We start from the raw sequence: 20580 nt of genomic DNA, 5'->3' as shown, positions 1-20580 counted from the left end.
TTGCTCCACTGAAAGGCGGATAGCGAGAGCTATGCCTTCTTCCTCCTCCTTCTTGAGCTCCACCACTTTCTCTTTAGTTCTTCTCTTTCTCTCTTTAGCTCTTCTGGATTCCTCTTCTATAATACAAGAGTTTGTTACTTTTATCTTGGCATGCTGTTGAGCTCAGAGGTGCGAGAATCGAGACACGCTGTGCTTGCTAGCAGCAGAGAAACAGAGAGAGAGAGAGTGTGTGGGTGTATTCACACCCGTGCATGTATAAAAGAGCACAATGGCCCTTTATTCCCAACAACTTCCCACCTAAAGGCAATGTGCCTTAAGAGGAGAAAAGAATCAACTAAGTCTAGGTATGTACAAAGCTAAAATACATATATCTATCCAACTCCCATCATTTGTCAGCAATGAGCAAACCGCTCTGCTACAAGACCCTTCATGAGAAGGTTTACAGGATTATCATCCGTATACACTTTGACAAGCTCAATGCTCTTGCTGTCAAGTACATCTCTAATGAAGTGATACTTCACCTGTATGTGCTTCGTCTTTGCATGAAAGACAGGATTCCGTGCTAGCATGATAGTACTCTGACTATCACAATGGAGAACAGGTAACTCTGTCATGCCAAGCTCTCCCACCAGACATGAAAGCCATAAAGCCTCCTTGCATGCCTCAATGGCAGCCACATACTCTGGCTCTGTAGTAGATAATGCAACACACTTTTGGAGCCTGGAGATCCAAGAGACTGCTCTCCTGTGAAGATAAACACATACCCAAAAGTAGACTTTCTGCAATCCGCATGACCAGCATAGTCTACATTAGTAAAGCCAACAACAGATGCCTTCTACTTTTTCCAAAACAAATACACAACTCCTTTGTGCCTTTGAGGTATCTCATAATACCTTTCACTGCTTCCCAATGCTTTTTACCAAGGTTTGCCATGTATCTACTAACCACTTCCACTATAAAGGCAATGCTAGGACATGTAGCAACCATAGCATATATCAGACTGCCAACAGTTGAAGCATATGGTATCTTGGCCACTTCAGCCTCTCATCATCAGATGTAGGGTTGTCCTCTGCACTGAGTTTCACATATGGAGGCAATGGAACCCCAATTATTTTCCCCCCCTCCATATTGAAATGTTGCAAAACCTTGGAGATATACTTTTGCTGAGATAGATAGAGTAATCCGTTTGACCTATCTCTGAGTATTCGCATGTGAAGAATGTGATTTGCATCACCAAGTTCCTTCATGTAAAAGCTGCCATGAAGACTTTGCTTCAGTGAGTCCAAGGTATGAGTATCCCTGCCAGCAATCAGCATGTCATCAACATTAATCAGGCTGCCATCTGCTGCCTTCTTGGTGTACAAGCAGTGATCCACTTAACTTCCATGGAAACCTTGAGACTGCATAAATGTATCAAACTTATGATACCATTGTCTTGGTGCTTGTTTCAGCCCATACAAACGCCTTTTGAGTTTATATACCATCTTCTCTTTCCCTTTTTCCACAAACCCTTCGGGCTACTGCATATATATGTCTTCATGCAGATCACCATGTAAGACTGCAGTCTTTACATCCATTTGTATGAGCTCCATATCTTCAGTTGCAACCAAGCCCAAAATGGTTCTCAACCATCTTAACTACAGGAGAGAAGATCTCATCAAAATCAACTCCATGTTCCTGCTTGTACCCCTTCGCAACCAGTCTTGCTTTATACTTTGGTGAGGAACCAGAAGTAACTTTATCTTGTAAACCCATTTGCATGGAAGGGTTTTTTGCCCTTTAGGCAACTACACCAAGTCCTAAGTGCTATTTTTCTCAAGAGATTCCATCTCTGACAACATGGCTTTATACCATTTCTTGCTGTTCTATCTGTCCATTGCTTCCTTGAAGCAAGACGGTTCACCACAGTCTGTTAGCATGACATAATCAGCCACATTGTTTGCACGAGAAATAAATCTATCAGGTTGTCTGGTAGCCCTAGACGATCTCCTAACAACCCAATGGTCACTGTTTGCTAGCTGTTGAGCATTTTCAGCTTGCTGTCTTGTACTACTTTCCTTTTCTTGGGATCCCATAATCTACACCCCATTTCACCCTCGTCACCATATCCTAGAAAAATGCATTTATAGGACTTTGGCTCAAGTTTGCTGTGTTTTTCTTTACGAATGCGCACAAAAGCCTCATAGCCAAATACTTTCAGATGAGCATATGGTGGCTTACCCGACCAAGCTTCTTAGGGAACTCCCCCTCCAAAGACTTGTTTGGTGACCGATTAATCAAGTTTACGGTTGTCATAACAGCCTCTGCCCAAAAACCATGGGGTAATGCAGCATGAGACAGCATTGTACGGATCTTATCGTGTATAGTCTTATTCATACGCTTTGCAACTCCATTTTGGGGTAGATTATGAGGAGCAATGAGCTCCCTCTTTATCCCTTTGCTATCACAAAATACCTGAAAGGCCTTGGACACATATTCCCCACCATTGTCAAAGCGAAGACACTTAAGTGTCTTATCAATCTGATTTTCAACCAATGCCAAGAATTTTTTAAACTTGTCAAGCACTTCATCCTTGCTACGAATAGGATAAACCCATATCTTCCGTGTAGCATCATCGACAAAGGTGACAAAATATTTCTTTCCCCCCTAAAGATAATCCTGGCATCGGATGGACAACACCACGTCGATCCCCTGTATAGTTGAAGAACCACTTACGATGAGGAGTGACATGAAAGGAAGCACCTGAATCAAGAATCCAAGTATGCATGTCATCATCTGTATCTGCAAGTAAAGCATGTGCACCAAAGTGTGAAAAGACAAAGAGTACGTCATTCCCACTGTCACTGTCATGAACGATTGCATTTATCTCTTTAATTTTGACATTGCTCTTCTTAGGCTGACTCTCTTTCTTCTCTTCCTTGCTATCATCTGTCTTCTTGTCCTTTCCCTTCTCTTTCTTCCATTTGTAGCAGCCACGTTTAAAGTGACCCTTCTTGCCACAATGATGGCATTCAATATCTTTGCCACGTGATTTACTGCGTCCCTTGCTATTAGATTTGCCTTTCTGTTGTGATCTGCCCCTAGTATGCAAAGCACTGGAAGACTTACTGGATGCATTGTTCTGCCAATTCATTTCTTCCATGAGTAGAGCACTCTCTACATCAGCATACAAAAGAATCACATTAGAGTTGCTCATAGCAGTCTTGAATGTATCCCAACACTCTGGCAAAGTGCAAAGCAAGAACGCAGCCTTAAATTCTTCATCAATCAAGAACTTCAAGGCAACCAGTTGGCTGAAAATGGAGTTAAACTTACTCAAGTGAGTAGACATTGTTGTACCCTCTTTCATACGCAAATCCATAAGCCTTTTCAGCCAATACACTTTGCTTGCGGCACTTTTATGTGCATACAGTTCTTCCAGTCGAGTCCAAATAGCATATGCAAAATCCAAACCTTCAATGCTAAACAGCAAGGCATTAGAAATCGATAGCTCGATGGTTGAGCATGCAAGCTCATTAACTCATCCCAATCTTTCTATTCCATGTCTGCGGATTTTGCTCCTTTGGTCTTAATCGGCTTTGCCCGCTTCTTCTGCAACAGGATATTGTAGCACTGTTTTTGCCAGACTACAAAGTTATGTGCTCCTTCAAGCTTCTTAATGTGCATGAGATTACTGCTGTCACTGCTGCCAGCCATGATTTTCAGCCCAAATGTGACCAAAAAAATCAGCAAATCCAGGCCCAAACTATCACACAAGCGGCCAAGGTACAAAAAGTACCAACCAGCAATAAAAGACCACGTAGAAGCAAAAATTTCAGATCTGTAAGTAAATTTTCAGAAGCACCAAACCATGTGCTATAGCATTCCACAACGGATTACAGTTGTTCCAAGGGCAAATACATCACATTACATGAGAAGTCCCAAATTTTAGCTGCAATTTCTATTGTACATGTACCCACGGGCATGAAATTTGACACGCACGATCAAAAGCCCCAAAAAATTTTTGCTCAAAGCATCAACCATACATCTGCATTGTCTCTAACATGCATAGAACATGCCAATTTTGCCAAAATAGAGCAATTCCAGCAAAACCCCCAAATTTTTCCAAGTGCTAGACATCCAAATTGCATTGAATTAAACCCACATGTACATAAAATGACCAAATGGTGCACAAATTTTGCCCAAACAGCAAAAGCCCCAAATTGCAAGGGGTTCAATGTGCATTAATGTTGAGAAATTTGGTAACTTTGAGCCAATTTTTGCATGTACATGAAAAGCCCCAAATGTCGGAGGCAAAAAGTCACAAATTCCTGCAATTTTTGAGACAAATTGTCTTGTCCTACATCACAATCCCCAAATCCGGAAAAAGCCCTAGATTTCCGAGCCAAGATTGAAAAAAAAAAATAGAAATTGTGCTTATGCACACGAACGCCCGGCAACGGGAGAAGAAAGAATTCCAGGAATTTGCCAGAAAAATGACGAGAAGAAAAAAAAATGTCATGTCTGATGCCTGTCTGGGTCCATCGTCAACACTCGCTGCCTGTCAATCACGGCACCGTTGCTCCATCACGCAGCACTTTTGCATCCAACCCCATCACGCATGGCTCCTGTCGACGTTCGTTAGCGCAGCCGTGAAGTCGCCCGCTGGTCCCACCATCCCGTTAGCTGGTCGCTTGTTCCGTTCGACTGGCGTGATGCTTGCAGCAACTGTCACCTATTCACGACTTGTCGCACGCCGTCCAGCAATCTGTTGACTTAGACTTCGTCAGTCCCGTCGCCCGTGATGCCTGCAGCCCAACTTGCAACTGTGACTCTGCCGTCTGACTCCTACACGACTGATGGAGTATTGAACACCTATGCTCTGATACCAATTTGTTGAGCTCAAAGGCGTGAGAATCGAGACACGTAGTGCTTGCTGGCAACAGAGAGACAGAGAGAGAGAGAGTGCAGAGTTGAGATAGAGATTGAGTAAGACTTATGGGTACAATGACGAGTGTAGCTCTTTAGGTTTTTAGATAGATATATGTATGAAAGTACAATGTGCTAAGGGTGTGTTCACACCCGTGCACGTATAAAAGAGCACGATGGCCCTTTATTCCCAACACTTGCCATAGTGGATACCTGTCATAATGCTATAGTTTACCATTAGTGTTCTCAAGGTAATTTCTTGCAAAAAGGTGAGCAATAATTGATTATGCTTTCTAGGGAAGAATAACACATTTAATTACAAAGAAGAGCATGTTTTCCTTCAAGTAGTCCATTCATTCCAAAGATTTTACGGCTTTTCATCAATCACGAGTTGATTTTTATCCACTCTCTTCCACTCTTGGTCAATGATGGAGGTTTCATTCGTGCGTTTCATTCACCTTACCTGTTCACATGTTTGATTTCACCTTGCCCCAGAATCCTTCCTAGCATTAAGGTTTGAGGGGTCAAGGGCATTCAGCGCTGCCCTGATCTTGAAGGGGCCACGACATTTGGCACGTCTCACAATCCATCTTCTTCATCACAGCCAGACCTTATGTTAGGTTCGTATAACCTTTTTGAGTCATATGAGTCAAAAGCCTTTTCTTGTTTCTCCTTTTGGTGTGCAGGATCCGGATGATTTACAACATGTTAACTTTAACAAAGGAGGCTCTCGAAGCAGATACACTCTCTACCATCTAATTCATTTGAGCAAGTAAACCACTCTTTTTAACTCCCTTCCATTCTACCACTATCTTCTCCACATTCTGATCTACTCACATTTTCCTTCCAAAACCTTAGATTACACTCCACTTCCGCTCAAAGCATGCTAGGGGTTGGATCTTCCATCTCCGCTCCTAGCACTTTCTCATTCCTTGTCCCACCGTCCATCTACCCTCCATTCACTACATATCTTGGTGCATCGTTAGGGAAAACACCACCCTTTTACAGTGTATGGACGGTTGTGATGGGCATTCCCTTCACTACTCTTGTACACTCACAACCCCCCCCCCCCGGCACAATCTTTCAGATACAAGGATATCCATTCTCTACTTATGGATTGTTGTCACACATTCCTTGGGTTACTCCTACATAGAGATTTCCATCCTCTGCTCCACATGTTCCTATCTCTCCATCCTGGGCGCCTCGTGCAGATACCATGCCCATATCCAGTCCACCCATGCCCAGATTTGGAACCCTATGCACACTTCTCGTATGCATGGTGGGCACTCTAGGATTGCTTTCCAAGTGTACTCCACCCCCTCACTCACCTTATCACCCATATCCACCCTACCCCCATTATACACCTCTATCTCCTAACACTACCATTCCTATTGCAACGGCCAAAAATGCCTTCATGGGTAAGACTCATTTTAACAGATGGAATTTCACTTGGTCGAACTTTATGCCACAAGTGCTAGAATCTAAGGGTCTTTGGGACCTTGGACATATTGATCTCGATTTTGAGCTTCAAGAGTTTTCCATTAAGGAAGGGGATGATTTGAAAGTCAAGTTGGCTGAATATCAGCGCTTACTTTGCAAGATTTGCGACTATTGGCTCCTCAAAGTCAGACGATGATCAGGTCATGTTCTTGTTGAACAAGTTGCTCGACAAATGCTTCCTTTTTATCCATCACAATATCTCACTACCTAGATTGCGGACCTTCTATGAGTTTAAGTATCAATTCTTGTGTTACGCAAGACTGTACGATCAAGTCCACTAAAACTCCTCCATACCCATCCATTCAGAGGAGCGAGGGTTGGTTGTCTCTTCTTTGGTAGGAAAAACCAACAGTACCAAGAACTCGTAAGATGCGAAGACAAGCCAAAACAAAGGTGACACCACTACCTTCGACGGAACCAAAGAAATACGGCCCCTTTTGCAGCAAATTCCTAAGAAAAATAGGTTTTGCACACATTGCTTGAGGTCGGGGCCACGTGGATGAGAGTGTCGTACCAAGACCCAAGGTCTTCCACCTAAAAAACCGGATTGCTACAACTGCCTCCACTCCAGTTGGTCAGTCAAGGGGGGTTACACCTCCTGTTGCTACACCATCTATTCCATCTGCCCTAGTGGCTACTAGACATGTGGCACATGGACAGCCCTAGCAACCTATATCTTTCACTATTCTTGAAGGATTAGCTGATTGGTCAGCTAGTGGCTCACCATTGTACTTTATGCATCCTTTCATAAGACATCCACTGCACCTTCTAGGACCATTTTTCCACCTCACTATACGTAATGGTGGTCACACACTTAGGCTCTTTCTTTTTAGACTTTCGTTGCATACTTACATACTCATTGCATTGCACTTAGCTTTGTTTTTCTTTATTTTCAATTTTGCTTTTTGGAGCATCTCACTACTCATCTCTGTGCTTGCAGATTTTAATATCTTTTACAAGGTTTTGTATTTCAGTATAGGGCTAATATGCAAGTTTGCACCTATCATTCCTGAGCTCGAGATAGGAGCCGTGTGTCGTTCCTTTCATGGTTCCATCTACTTGGAGTTTTGCTCTTCTATTAGCATGGGGGATTCCCATCTTATGGCAGATCATGCAACATCTCTCTTGATGCTATCATGGCGGTGTCTACTATCCTTGCTCTTCTAGTAGGATTTCATCATCTTCATTCACATGGTTCTCGGCACCACATGAAGACCGACATCATTAGGCTTCTGTTCCTTCTTCAACATCGACATCCAAGTTGAGAGGAGGTTCCTACCCTTCCTGGTATTCTAGTTTCGGTACTTATCTTCGACATTGGCCTTTCTTCCCTTGTTGTACCTTTCCCTATGCATCACATGATTTTATCATCTTTGTACTAGGGTACTTGGGCAAGTGAACAATTTTCCCATAAGGGACAGTATCCAAGTGGCACCTGTTGCATGAGCATTCTTTAGCATGTAGCATACTATGCATCCCATTGTGTAGAGCACCACTAGATGGATCCTAACCTATTTCCACTGGTGAATTACACCACCATTCTTCTTTACATGATACTACCTTTTTCTCATCATCGACATCCTCAAGTGGATGGGTCGACTTGTACTGTTTTGTGATGTGTTGGGTGTATCGTTCTTACTCTCGTCTTCTGGGTCACTGTTACTTAATTGGCCGCCTCCCATAAAATTAATTGTCAAAAAAAAAAAAAGGTTAATGTGGTTTTATCCATGTTTGTAGGGCTTGGTAGGCCATTGGGCAGTTGACAAACACCCTTTGTCTGATGCCCTATCCTCTCAAGGGTGACTACTTGGACTCCCTCGGTAAGATAACCATCACCTTTGTAGTCTTGCAAGGCCACTAGGCAGCCGACGTGTACCTTGGCTGCTTTGGGGTGGGACATCTTAACATAAACATTATATGCCTTTCCTTTCAGCTCAATTTTGGGTGTGAGATGTGATGTTGAGCTAAAACATACTTTACAACTGATTAGCATCTTTAAATAGCCCCAAAACATTCTTAATAATGAAAATTGCAAAATTGGTGTGTGGTTCGAGAGAGTTTTAGTGGTCGTCTGAAACCTAAATTTTTAGGGCACCCTTTAACATCTTTAAATAGACGGGCTGCCCACCATTTAGCCTCATTCCATTCGTTCAGATTCTCACTCCTCTACTGTGTTTAGCCCATCTGTCATCACCAACTCACACACTGCCTTCTTGTGCATTCATTTAACACTCCATCTACTAGACAGCAGTTGGTGGCACCCCTTCCTCCACTCTAGGTGGCTTTTGTTGTTAGCGTTGGATCCTCCCTTCACCTGGCGGCAATTGGCGATCATCTCCACGTTCCTAGCAACTGCATCATTGTTGCATTTGCAGTTGTTGCCAACTACATAAAGCATCATCCACAGCTATCATCTCAGTCTCCTAACTCTTTGGTGATTAGTGTTTGGTGTTTTTCCACCTTTCAACACTCCGACTGGTAGTCACAACACTTAGGATCCACGTTCAACGAACGTCACCCTCCGACACTCCATTGCTCTACCCTTGTGCATTTTGTACACTCTTACATTCTTTTGCAGCATTCATTCACTTCAAAGTTTCTTCTCTCTATGTTTGTCTTTGTGTTTGAGTTTTCTTTGTGTTTGTGTTTGTGTTGTGTGTTTTGCAATTAGGGTTTAAGTTTTGCTTGTTGCATGGTAGCATTGGAATACGTGCATGGGTGGCTCTATGATTGACGAAGGTTGCCGATGCAAATTTAGTCAATGGACAACAAAATAGTTGAGATTCTAGATCTACAAGAGGCTTGCTTTGCATGCAATAACAAAGGCACAATTTGGTCCATGATACAGTTGGAATTTGAGAAGTGCATGCAAGTGTTGTTGACCTAATTTGTGCTTGCATGTGCTTATAATCTAGGAGCAATTGGGGGCTTGATACGGGTGGTCATTAGAGACTTGGATACAATTGTTCTTAACACAATTTGTGTGCAATTGTGCACCAAATGAAGTGGCAAATTGAATTTGATGATGGTTGGTTATAGAGGATAACTTATTACTATTTCAAAAGTTGTTAGAGAATTGGCTTGGTCAAAGCTTAGTTATACAATAGGTGTTTTGGATTTTATGTGAAAAGAAATACCACAAGGGGTGCTGATGTTTTGGGGCCAGCCATGTGTTTGCTCATCTCAGATTTTTATTGAGAGCATTCTAGTCAAAAGTGATAAAGTGCTGAGTTTTCTATTGATAATTTATTTTGTGAATTCATTACTAGCTGTAAATTGTTGTAAATTAGTGCATTTTAGGGTTCCACTACCCTTTGTAAAAAGGAGGCCGGTTGCAAGATGTATACATGTTGGAAATGGAGAGAGAGAGAGAGAGAGAGAGAGTGTGTGTGTGTGTGTTTACGAAAAAAAAGAGTGTGTGTGTGTGTGTGTGTGTGAGTTGAAAACAATTGAGTGTACGTGTTGAACTAAAAGTGATAGAATGAAAGTACAACCTTGGGTCTAAGATCGACCTAACCCCTACTCAACTAAAGTCAACTAACTCTATGTGTGTGTGTGTGTGAGTTGAAAACAATTGAGTATACGTGTTGAACTAAAAGTGATAGAATGAAAGCGCAACCTTGGGTCTAAGGTCGACCTAACCCCTACTCAGCTACTAAATTCAACTAGCTCTAGTACTAACTCTAAATGTAGTGACACAACTTATTAACTTTGTTATATTCACAGTGCAAAGTAATTGACTAGAACATTGGGCACTGCCCATAGAATTGACAAATTCTAATACCCCCTACAGTGCCAATGTGATGGAAGTATAGGAAGATCAATCACAAAGGGTAGTAAGTTGAAGGACTTTCGAAAAACCTAAAACTTCTCACAAGGTAGTGCTTTGGTGAAAATGTCAGCAACATTTTCCTATGTAGGAATATACATCAAACTAATCTTTCTTGCATAGTATCTCTCTCTAATATAATGGTAATGTACCTCATTTTGTTTTGTGCGAGCATGAAACTAACAATTCCATGCCACTGCAATAGCACTCTTGAGTGTAAAAAAGAATTGGTGTAGGACCTTTCAATGAAATCTATAGATCAACCAACAATTTACATAGCCATACACATTCCATTGTTGCTGTGAAGGTTGCCTTGTACTCGGCCTCACAAGACGAGGTAACCACTGTAGGTCGTTTCTTACTTAGCCATGAAATGTGTGAGTGGCCCAGAAAGAAATAGTGTCCACTAGTAGATTGCCTAGTGTCTGAATCACCGGCCCAATCTAAATCACTGCAAGCCTGTAGGTGCAAGTCTCCCCCCAAAGGAAATAACAGAGCATATGACTGAGTACCTTGTACATATCTAAAGATCCACTTGATAGCTTGCCAATGTACTATCTATGGGCTATGCATGAACTTGCCCACATAGGATACTACAAACTGTATGTCAAAACGTGTGTTGCAAAGCTAAATAAGACAGCCAACAGCCTAGCTGTAAATTGTGATATCAAACATCTCTTCACCATCATGCATGGACAGCTTGAGCCTTGGTTCCATGGGAATGCACTTAGTTTTGCAATCTTGTATGTTAAACCCATACAAAAGCTTATCCACATACTGCGATTGCAACATGATGATGCCATGTTGAATCCTGATTTTGGGTGAATTGAATAACCAACAATGAGAAAAAGGAGTGGCTCCCCCAAAAATCCTCATAGCCACATGCTGGGTGCAACTGAATGTAACAGCTGTTGATAGCTTGCAATGCCATGGGCATATTTATTTATTAAACAAGTCAATATTTCTGATAGTGAAATATGACTGTCAATTTTTACGAGCTGGCTTTCGAGTTAGCACTTGCCAACCAAGTGGATAACTCAAAAGTCTTTGCAATATCTGTCCAACCCAAATATGTTACACCAACCACATTCTTTCAGAGGTGCTAATTAGAGTTTGTAGAAATGAATACATAGATCTTCAATGAACCCAGGTAAAGGTAGTGCTGTGCCATTCCCATCAAAGGATTTATTGGCATAAGCTTAGGTAATAAGATGTCTTCAATGAGCAATCCTCCAGTGGTTACAATGTATCTGTAAAGTTATCCATCCATCTGTGCAGAGGTTGGGTTGCAATAATACAGCTAAGGAAGAGCTTTAGTTGACTAATTTCCTGAATATCCATGCTTTCACAAGTTACCCAAGATGTACTGTCCCCACAGAGCCAGCAGATTGCTCTATGCATTTTTTTTAAATCGTATTTTATTTGTAACTTGTGCTATGGGTTCCATTGGAAAGCATCAAAAGGTACATTTATTGGCATAAGTAAGACACCCCGTTGTGTATGCTCTGCATACTTGAGTAGTTTTTTTCATTGTTTTTCCTTAATTTAACAAAGCCCATTGCTGAGGCTGCAATCCCTCAATTTCTCTGGGTTTTCGCACGGCTAAACTTCTCTTTTTTGGTAGTTGTAGTTGATCGAATCTTCACGTAAGTAGTTGTACGTAAGTCGTTTTGTATTTGGACTTTCTCTTTCTTAAATATATGAACAGTCTCCATAGAATTAATGAAGTGCCTTTTTTTTGTGCAGCTTGGTGGTGTTTTTTGATGTTTCTGCCCTATCTACTTGCGATGCACTGCACTTATTGCAAGAAAGTATACTCTGAACAACATCAATCTGGATGGATTTTGTATTCTTCCTAAAGACATTTTTGCAATGTTAAGGATCTTACCCCTAATTCCTTGGTAACTATACGTGTTTGTCTTTTCAGTGTGTGTCTGAGCATCACTGCTTTCTGAGTTTGCTATTTAGCTGCAAATATTTGTCAGGTCGGTTTCAAAGTGAGGTGGACAGTTTTTCTGTCACGACCTTTGTCTCACGAGAACGGACATGTTCCATAAGGCTGTTCTCCTTTTTATGAGACCAGTACATGCGAGAGCTTTGTCTTCAGTCTTAACCCAATTACCTTCATGCATTGTATGCAGGTAGGAGGCTGCTGAATTCAGGGTCCATGACAGCAGTTTTTATTTGGTATTGTGAAAAATAGGATATCTTTGAGCATGTGGAATTGGAATATTATGATTTTAGAACTAGAGAAAGATATCTATCCTCCTTTTAAACATCTGATTGTTTGCGAGAAATCCAGTCTCAATGTTAAGTTTTCACAATTTGATCTGTCAAGAGATTGGTGTTTAATAAAGCTGTCCATAATTTCAACATAGGATTGAGCTATCAAAGTTGAGCATAGTATGGGATTAAGAGAAGATGAAATGTGTGGCATTAATTAGACATCTACCTTAAATAGCAAACACATCTATGTAGTGAGATGCTAAGTGTAGAATAGTCCATACTTTTCAATCTCTTAGGTACTTTGTCATGTTCTGATTAGCCATTTAGCACTAGGGATGGTACGAGTATCTATTAGACCTCTAATTTAAGTCTTCCAAGTTTGTCCAACACATGATATTGTTAAACTAAGTTTGTGTGCATTACAATTGATGAACGTTGTGAATAAGACTCAGTTGATTCCAGCAAAGGTGCAATTGGATGGTTTGGGCTTTATTCTTTAGACGTTTAAAGTTTAGTGTGAGGACCAATTTCACATAAAAATATAGTCAAGGCCAAATGATGTTTTTCAACAATGAGAGAGAGATGTGTACTAATGTCCTTTTAGACAATGTATAGAACAAAGAGATGCACACCAAAATTTACATCCACTTCTAGGTTCCATTTGTGTAAAAGAAACCAAGGTCCCAATAGCACAACAAGAAAACTAACTATGAAAGCTATCATCTAAAAGTAACACAATGCTCGAGTTTCTTGAACACCTTTATGATGACATTGCCACCTCAATAAATTGCTTATTCCCTTTCTTTCAAACTACCTTCATCTTATCAATTTCATGCAGTTGTGTTTTGAGTTGTGTTGGTGTAAGTTCATTTGTAATCCATAAGTTGATTCCCTTTTTTAAAAATTATTGCTTTATTACTTTATCTTACATACTTCTAAACTCCAAAGTTGCATGATTCTTTCTTTGCTTGATGATTTTCCATGGTGTCTTGCTCAAAGGGTCCAAGTAGCCCATTCAATAGACTTTGACAATATTTTATGTGTGACATATTCAACAAAGTTTAGAAGTACAATCACATCCTAAATACTAAAGATTGGAAGGATAACTCACAAATCCCTCACAAATATAAATACTAGTGATATATGGATGCCACTTGTACTAGGGTTCATAAGAAGTCCTTATCATGGTGAGGTTCAAAATAGATTCTTGGGTTTTGCTTTTTATTTTTCCTTCTAAAATTATAAGTGAATATGTCAAAATTTTATTTGATTGTGGTGTTGAATGGCTTGAGAAATTTGGTACTCCACCTATATGGAAGCTCAACCTCAGATTTGTGATGTATCAAGAATGGAGGATGGTATGCACACTTCACTATAACAAACACCTTGTTCACATGTGATTTCTTAAGACACATTTGGAACATGGATGTAGCGGTTGTGGAAGGAAAGTCTTCATTGAGAGAGTTGCATCAGCATCCTAGAGGGTTCAAAATCATTCGATAATTGGAGTGAAACTTGAAATGTACACACGTGCCAAAACAAAGGCTTTGAGTCTTTAACACAATATTGTTTGTAAGAGAAAAAAACTTATAGCAAATAATGATTCATACATAATAAGAAATGTAAAATCCAATAAGCAAAATGTATGAATGAAAGCATGAACAATTGATGAAGCTATCTCCTCAATCCAGTATCACTAAAGAACAATTGCCATCAATAGCTTGATGCTTTAATATGCTCTGTGTGTGTGTGTGCGCGCGCGCTCTCTCTCTCTCTCTCTCTACTACATGAGATCAAGCACTCAATAACAAAGTAATGTAAAGTATAACATGATCAATAAGATCAATATAAAGCAACTCAATAACCATAATGATTATGTAAGCACTATCCCAAAACAAGCCACCAATATACACTCACAAGTAGGCACCAAGGGTATAGTACTAATTGAGACCAATTGACAATAAATGGATGTATGTGGGAGTTTTAAATAAGGGGGCCTTATATTGGTTGCAAATGTAGGAGACTTGAGATATTTGTTGGTACTAGAGCAAAGAGTATTTGTTATGAATGCTTTCCTAAAGAAAGCCCTAACGCTTGATAGAATACCGTGCATATTTCTAATACGTAATGCACCTTCTCTCAAATCTCTTATTCTTTGCATGTCCCATTCAAATCTATGACTTAGTTTTAGGCACATGTAAGTTTAGAGGACATGTCTTGCCCTTCAATAAGACATCTAGATGTACAAAGGTTATGGATTGATATGGAATGCATATTAGAGACATTGTTCCAAAGTTTGATCCCCGTGAGCATTTTAAACCTAGATTTACCAAGAATGATTTCATATTCTCTTATCGAGAAGACTTTGGCACACCACGAGTAAATATCTTAAGTAATTATATGGATCATTCATAGTAGCACATTTTTTTTCAAGCACATTTTAGATTTTTTTTGTAGCAGCGGTCGGAACAACACTTGACCTCTTTTGAATATACTCTTCTTACAAATACCAACTACCTTGGAATATGACTTAAATATTTTGTATTCACTTAAGTATTTCAACATCATACTTGGGGCTCATTTTTGCCATGATATTTTGATATCAAGACATATTCCAAATCTACTCCTTAAGCTTGTTTAGCTAATATCTATATTGCACATCCTTTATATTGAAAATGACATGTTAGGGTAAACTGGGTTAAAATGGCACGTGCTAGGTACAAGTGGGTGGATTGTGTGCATGACAAAGTGGATAGTGAGTTAGTAGATTTTGGCATGAGGATCATGGTCATTATTGCAACAAACTATGTAATGTCACTACGCACAAAGGCATAGATATCCCACTAGCCACAATGTAGTATTAGCTCCTTATGTATACAGGGTGCAAGAGTAGACTTTTGTGAAATGATTGGTAACTCAAGCACATGAGCCTAAACATTTCGAGTTGTTAACATTAAGTTTTTTAATGTACTTGTTGAGGTGTAGGGTTGCTTATTCTATAACATTGTGGTTGTGTAGGTGCTACGTTGTATTGACTTTTACATATATAAGCTTAAATAACCTTTCCTATTTGTTCTCAAAAAGATGACTTGTAAGGTTGATGTAAAATGATAGCACCATTTTATCCCCCTTTTGATTTTTCTTCATTAGAGCTCTCACAAGGAACATTTCAATCACATAGACTCATGTTTTTAGCACTTTCAATCCTTAACTTTGCATATGCATTCATCAAGTCTAAGTTGAGCATGCTTGCTCACAAGTTAGTAGATCTTGGGAACAAAACTATATCTATATTGCAATTTTGAATTTTGAGATAGAACTCCACTCAAAAAGTAAATTTGTAATTTAATATAACTTGTTGCAAATCTATATAAGCTCATTTACCACAAAATGGGAATCATTAAGTGAATTTGTAGAGCTTTGAGAATGCTATAAGAGAATTTGTATGGTTTTACCTTAATATAATAGGACCATATCTCCTCTTTTCATGTTAGTCATTCTTTACTTTCCTATGGTTCAGTTATACTTCTAAACATGCATTAGCTAATAAGCATTGAATCACATCTTATTGAGGTACTTTAATTCTTGTAGCCTCTCTTTGTACTAATTGCTTCAAAATCCAAAATTATTTTCTTGTGTTTGGGACTTTGAATAGTGTGAGCAACCCCATACCTTGGGGTAGTCACATTTACAAATGTACTTATCATGAGAGGTAACTAGTGATATATATTTTGTTTCTATAACTTATAGATGCATAGGAAGCACATGCATCCTTGTACAAGGGGATGCATAAATATTTTGTTTATTAGAGATAATACTAAATTTAGATAAAAACTAATTGTACATAGGGGCTTAAAAGTATGTGATATGGGTAGTTCTTAATGTGACTTCCCCAATCTTTATACCAAAGGTAAGACTACATGGAGTTGTGATAGTTTCCACATCATATGAAGTATGGTGTACCCAAAGACTAGAAGCAAGCTTACACTTCCAATCACTATGAATAGCTTGTGACATCTTTGTTAGATTGTAAATAAGCCGCACCTTTTGTGGAATTTTTTGTCACATGTGGATAAAGTTATTAGATTGCACAAAATGCAATGATATAGTCAAGTTCAAGTAAAATGCTAAGCTTTGAGAACCTATGTTCCACAATCATTTCCTTTGTATAGTAGAAACATGAGGCATCACACTTGACAATACATGATTGTTTACCCAAGTGAACCCTTTTTGTGCACTCAATGATTTTTTTTTCTTGAAGGGCATACCACTTTTATGTTACCATATCTATAATGATGTGGGTGAACACCGTCAATGTACTTTTCCCCCTCATTAGGTTATTGTCTCCCAACCTTGTATATATACCTATTTTGCTCTAGGGTAAGTTTTGCAATCTAGTTTTTCCTTTTCTATATTGTCTCCCAACCTTCTATACAACCTTTACAAATAGGTATATATTCTTCTCTCTCCACTTTTGCAATCTAGTTTTGCCTTTTTTGTATTGTCCAACCACAAAGTATTTGCTCAGATTCCTTCCATCTCCTCATTTAATAACCCTTTTTAAACCAAATTTATATTAAATATGAAATGACGAGTGTGGTGCTTGATTTTTAGTGCAAAATGGTTAGTAGGTACAAAGTAATTCATTTTTAAAGGAAAAATAAGGAAAAAAATAAAGCTCCTTTTAAGATATTTTGGGGATTTTTCATATTCCTACTTTTGGTCGACAAACAAACATGTTGATTAAATTTTTAATTTTTTAGAAATGTATTTGGAGGTAAATTTGAAAATTTTTTAAATTCCAAAACTTTAGGCCATTCCTTCACTCTAAGCCATTCCACTATAATCTTTTCTCTGTGTTTATCCAATGTATCTTGGCCTCTCCTACTCACCATCAATCTATTTATGTCTATGCACTCTCCCTTTACACTCAACTATTCCATTTCTCTTGACATCTCTGTGTGTCTCTCCATCCTACCTTCAATCACTAAGCTACCGACTTTCCTTTGACATCTTTGTGTGTTTGTTTCTGCCTCTCTACTCTACCTCCATAGATATCAAAAACCCACATTTCTGTTGAACTCTCTATGTGTCTATTTGTGTCTCTCTAATCTACCTCCATAGAATCAAGCACCTTGATACCATTAACATATGTGTGTATTTTTCTATGCTTTTTGAGTTTGCCTCAATAAACATCAAATCCCTATTTTCATTAACGTCTTTGTATGTTTATCACTGTGTTTATATGTGCCTCTCCAGTCTACCTCCAGAGATTCGACTCTATTTTCACTAACATGTCTATATGGTCAATCTCTACATGTCTATCTGTGCCTTTTTAGTTTATCCCCATTAACATTTACCCAAATGATCCCCTAATCAATAAACCCCCCATTTTCTTAGGAATTAGAAACTTGGTGAAATATGTGTGTTGAGGGTGAAAATTGATAGCTTGCTTGCACTAGTTGGTGCAATGATCAAGCAAAAGCATGTGTTCATAACCTACCACAAGCGATTGCAAAAAAACTATCATTATGTCATTAGGACACATCATCTACAAAATACAATGGCTAATAGAAGAAGTGATTAGGTTTTAACTCTCTATCTTATTCATTGAGTTTCCAATCTCTTGTTGTGTAGGAAAGATGGTTGGTCAAAAGATAGCGGCAAAGAAGCTTCCTCTCAGAGCTCTCAATTGTGTTAAGCTCAATGGAGCATCTAGTGGCTTAAATGCCATCTTTGACAATAGCACTTTATAGCTTGCCAACAAATCATCCTCTTCTCAACCTAACCTAGCTTCCTTAAGCCGCCTCAAGAAGGGTCCTCCTCAACATCCCCACAAGAAGTGCAAGTGGAGGCTAAGTATAGTGGCCCTATGAGAAATCACGAAGTAACAATGCTCTTTCAATCTCATCATTCCAAAGACAAGTTTCTCAAAACTTGTTTATGAGATTGTGTAAGATGTATCAAAGAGAAAGTAATAGATGATTTCTATCACAAGGTCAAGATAGAGTCAATCACCTCACCAAAGAATGTATTCACGCTCTATAAGGGGCTACAATGGCCTTTTTGGTAGTTTGACTAAAAACTGTTGTACTAGCTTTGAAGTATGAACAAAAATTTTGTTTTCAATCTTCACTCTTAGCTTAAATGCAAGTCTTCTTACTGTATTTTTTCTATAAAAGTACAATTTTTTAAATTATTGTCAATATCAACATGAAATGAGGCCTTTTATAGTGTACATGGATCAATAGTTGCAAGATTAATTCCTCGATTATCGATCCATCCATAATTTTGAATAGGATAAATTTGAAATGCCAAACCATATCGAAATGTGATGAAATTTAATGTGTACACCCATTAGGTGCCCAAGAGTATAAAAAAAGTTTTTAAAAAGCCAAAAAGACCTTGTTTCAAAGTTTAGCATTTGGGGCCATTTTTGTGCACATTAAGTTTGGTCGCATTCTGATAAAAGGTGATGGCTTTCATATGATGAATCATATATGTGACACTATTTATAGTTGGTTTTAGGTTTTTAAAGGGTTTTAAGTTCAATATTCTTCTCATTTTCATATATTACTTTCACTCTTTTCTCCTTAGCTTGCTCCTATTCTCCATTTTGCTCTCCCTGGGCTTGCACGATGTGCACCAATCAAAGCGCTCGCTGTAACCCCAAGACCTCACGCACTATTCCCCTTGGTGCATTAGCTATAGTAGGTGCAGCACCCTCTTAGACTCCATGCAAACCTTTGTAGAAGAAGAAGAGAAGATCGAGTCAGATATTATTGGCCTACGAGAGATAAGGTAGATATAATGCAGGTATAAGCTTCTAATATCCAAGGCACTATTCCAAAAATTTGTTTGGGAGATCCTACAAGATTTGCAACACACAAGCATGGGGAAGTTTTGTGACCAAGCAACAAATGGTCCAACACCATGGAAGTGGACCACAGCATCAATGCAAGCCTTGCAGATGGGGGAAAAGGCATATCTTATCGACCTCTTTGATGACACATGGTAGCCATCCCTGCAAGGCAAGTCATTGTGACAAATAAGGATATGAACTTCATTATTTACATTCATCAAGGCAAGGGACCTCGGCCTCATGGTACTTAGACATGAGGTTTTATTATGTGCCGCATTATGCATGGTATGAATTATATGTGATTACATTGAGTGTAACCACATGTTGTCATACTAATGCAAATTATGTATCTATTTGGTTCTTAGTCACCATAACTAAATATACCATGCATGTATATAATGGATTTGCATTGCGCTATTGCATAAATACATACGATGTGCTATTGCATGTAAATACATATTAGTATGTCACATTATTATCATATGCATGTACACCACATATATTTTTAATAATTTCATAATTATTCAAACAAAGCAAAGTAGTTTGTATTGACCAAATAAGATACAAGCTTAGCTGATAGAAGTGACTAATACAAAAGATATGTAAACAAACCCTAGGTCAAGAAACTCAATGTTTATTTGATTTCTTTGATGCCCGAGATGAGGGATCTTTAGATGCAGACAACAATGGTCTCTTTAACTTAAATATGATGAGCTTACTCTTCAAATCTTCCCATAGGAGAAGGGGACATACTCCTTATCAAGCTCACCCAAAGTAGCAACTTTGTAGAGTGCTCCACCACGCACTTCATCGAACAACTAAAGAAGTTTCTTGTGCTTCACGAGAACCATCTTCTCCACGCTAGAGGTTTTAGGCATTCTATGAAATAGTGCAAACTTTGTTAATGCTCGAATCTTCATTATTGTCTCATCCCCTCCAAGTGAGCACTTCTTGTGGAAGATGAGGACATGAGCAATAAGGCGGTCGATGTACTCCTTCATATAGCAAAGTCCTTATGCTAGTCTACACACCTTGATCCTCCTTAACACAATGCAAACTCATCGGTGTAAAAGTATGTCTTGGATCACATTGTAAAGTATGTACATCAGCTCCACAAGCTCAAAGGATGATGTACTTGTAGCATTGCCCATAGGTACAATGTATGCTCTACCCATAAAGCCACATGGGCCAAGCACCTATTAACCACTTTTTGCTCATTTTTCCCATGTTGCATGCCCTTTAGACAACCCAAAAG

General features: G+C 39.1%; 1 protein-coding gene across 3 annotated transcripts in view; it reads left to right on the top strand.

Annotated features, from left to right (window-relative positions):
- The window catches only part of LOC148023173 (uncharacterized), a 70771-nt gene extending 58197 nt beyond the window's left edge, over positions 1–12574 (top strand). Inside the window, exons 3-4 of one of the 3 annotated variants that reach the window (XR_015693617.1) lie at positions 11984–12111; positions 12379–12574. Coding sequence is in view for 1 of the 3 variants with exons in the window: in XM_087696146.1 (XP_087552272.1) it covers positions 11984–12001 (18 nt within the window). In the remaining 2 variants the exon portion in view is untranslated. Of the gene's footprint in view, positions 1–11983; positions 12144–12378 lie in introns of those variants that run through there. The other 2 variants (XR_015693616.1, XM_087696146.1) reach the window with 2 other exon arrangements.
- Positions 12575–20580: the final 8006 nt, after the last annotated feature.

This window comes from Lygodium microphyllum, chromosome 16, assembly GCF_053477565.2.
Source record: "Lygodium microphyllum isolate KBCC chromosome 16, Lygodium_microphyllum_v1.1.10, whole genome shotgun sequence".
NCBI classification, from domain to species: domain Eukaryota; kingdom Viridiplantae; phylum Streptophyta; class Polypodiopsida; order Schizaeales; family Lygodiaceae; genus Lygodium; species Lygodium microphyllum.
This window is presented reverse-complemented; position numbering and strand designations above follow the sequence as displayed.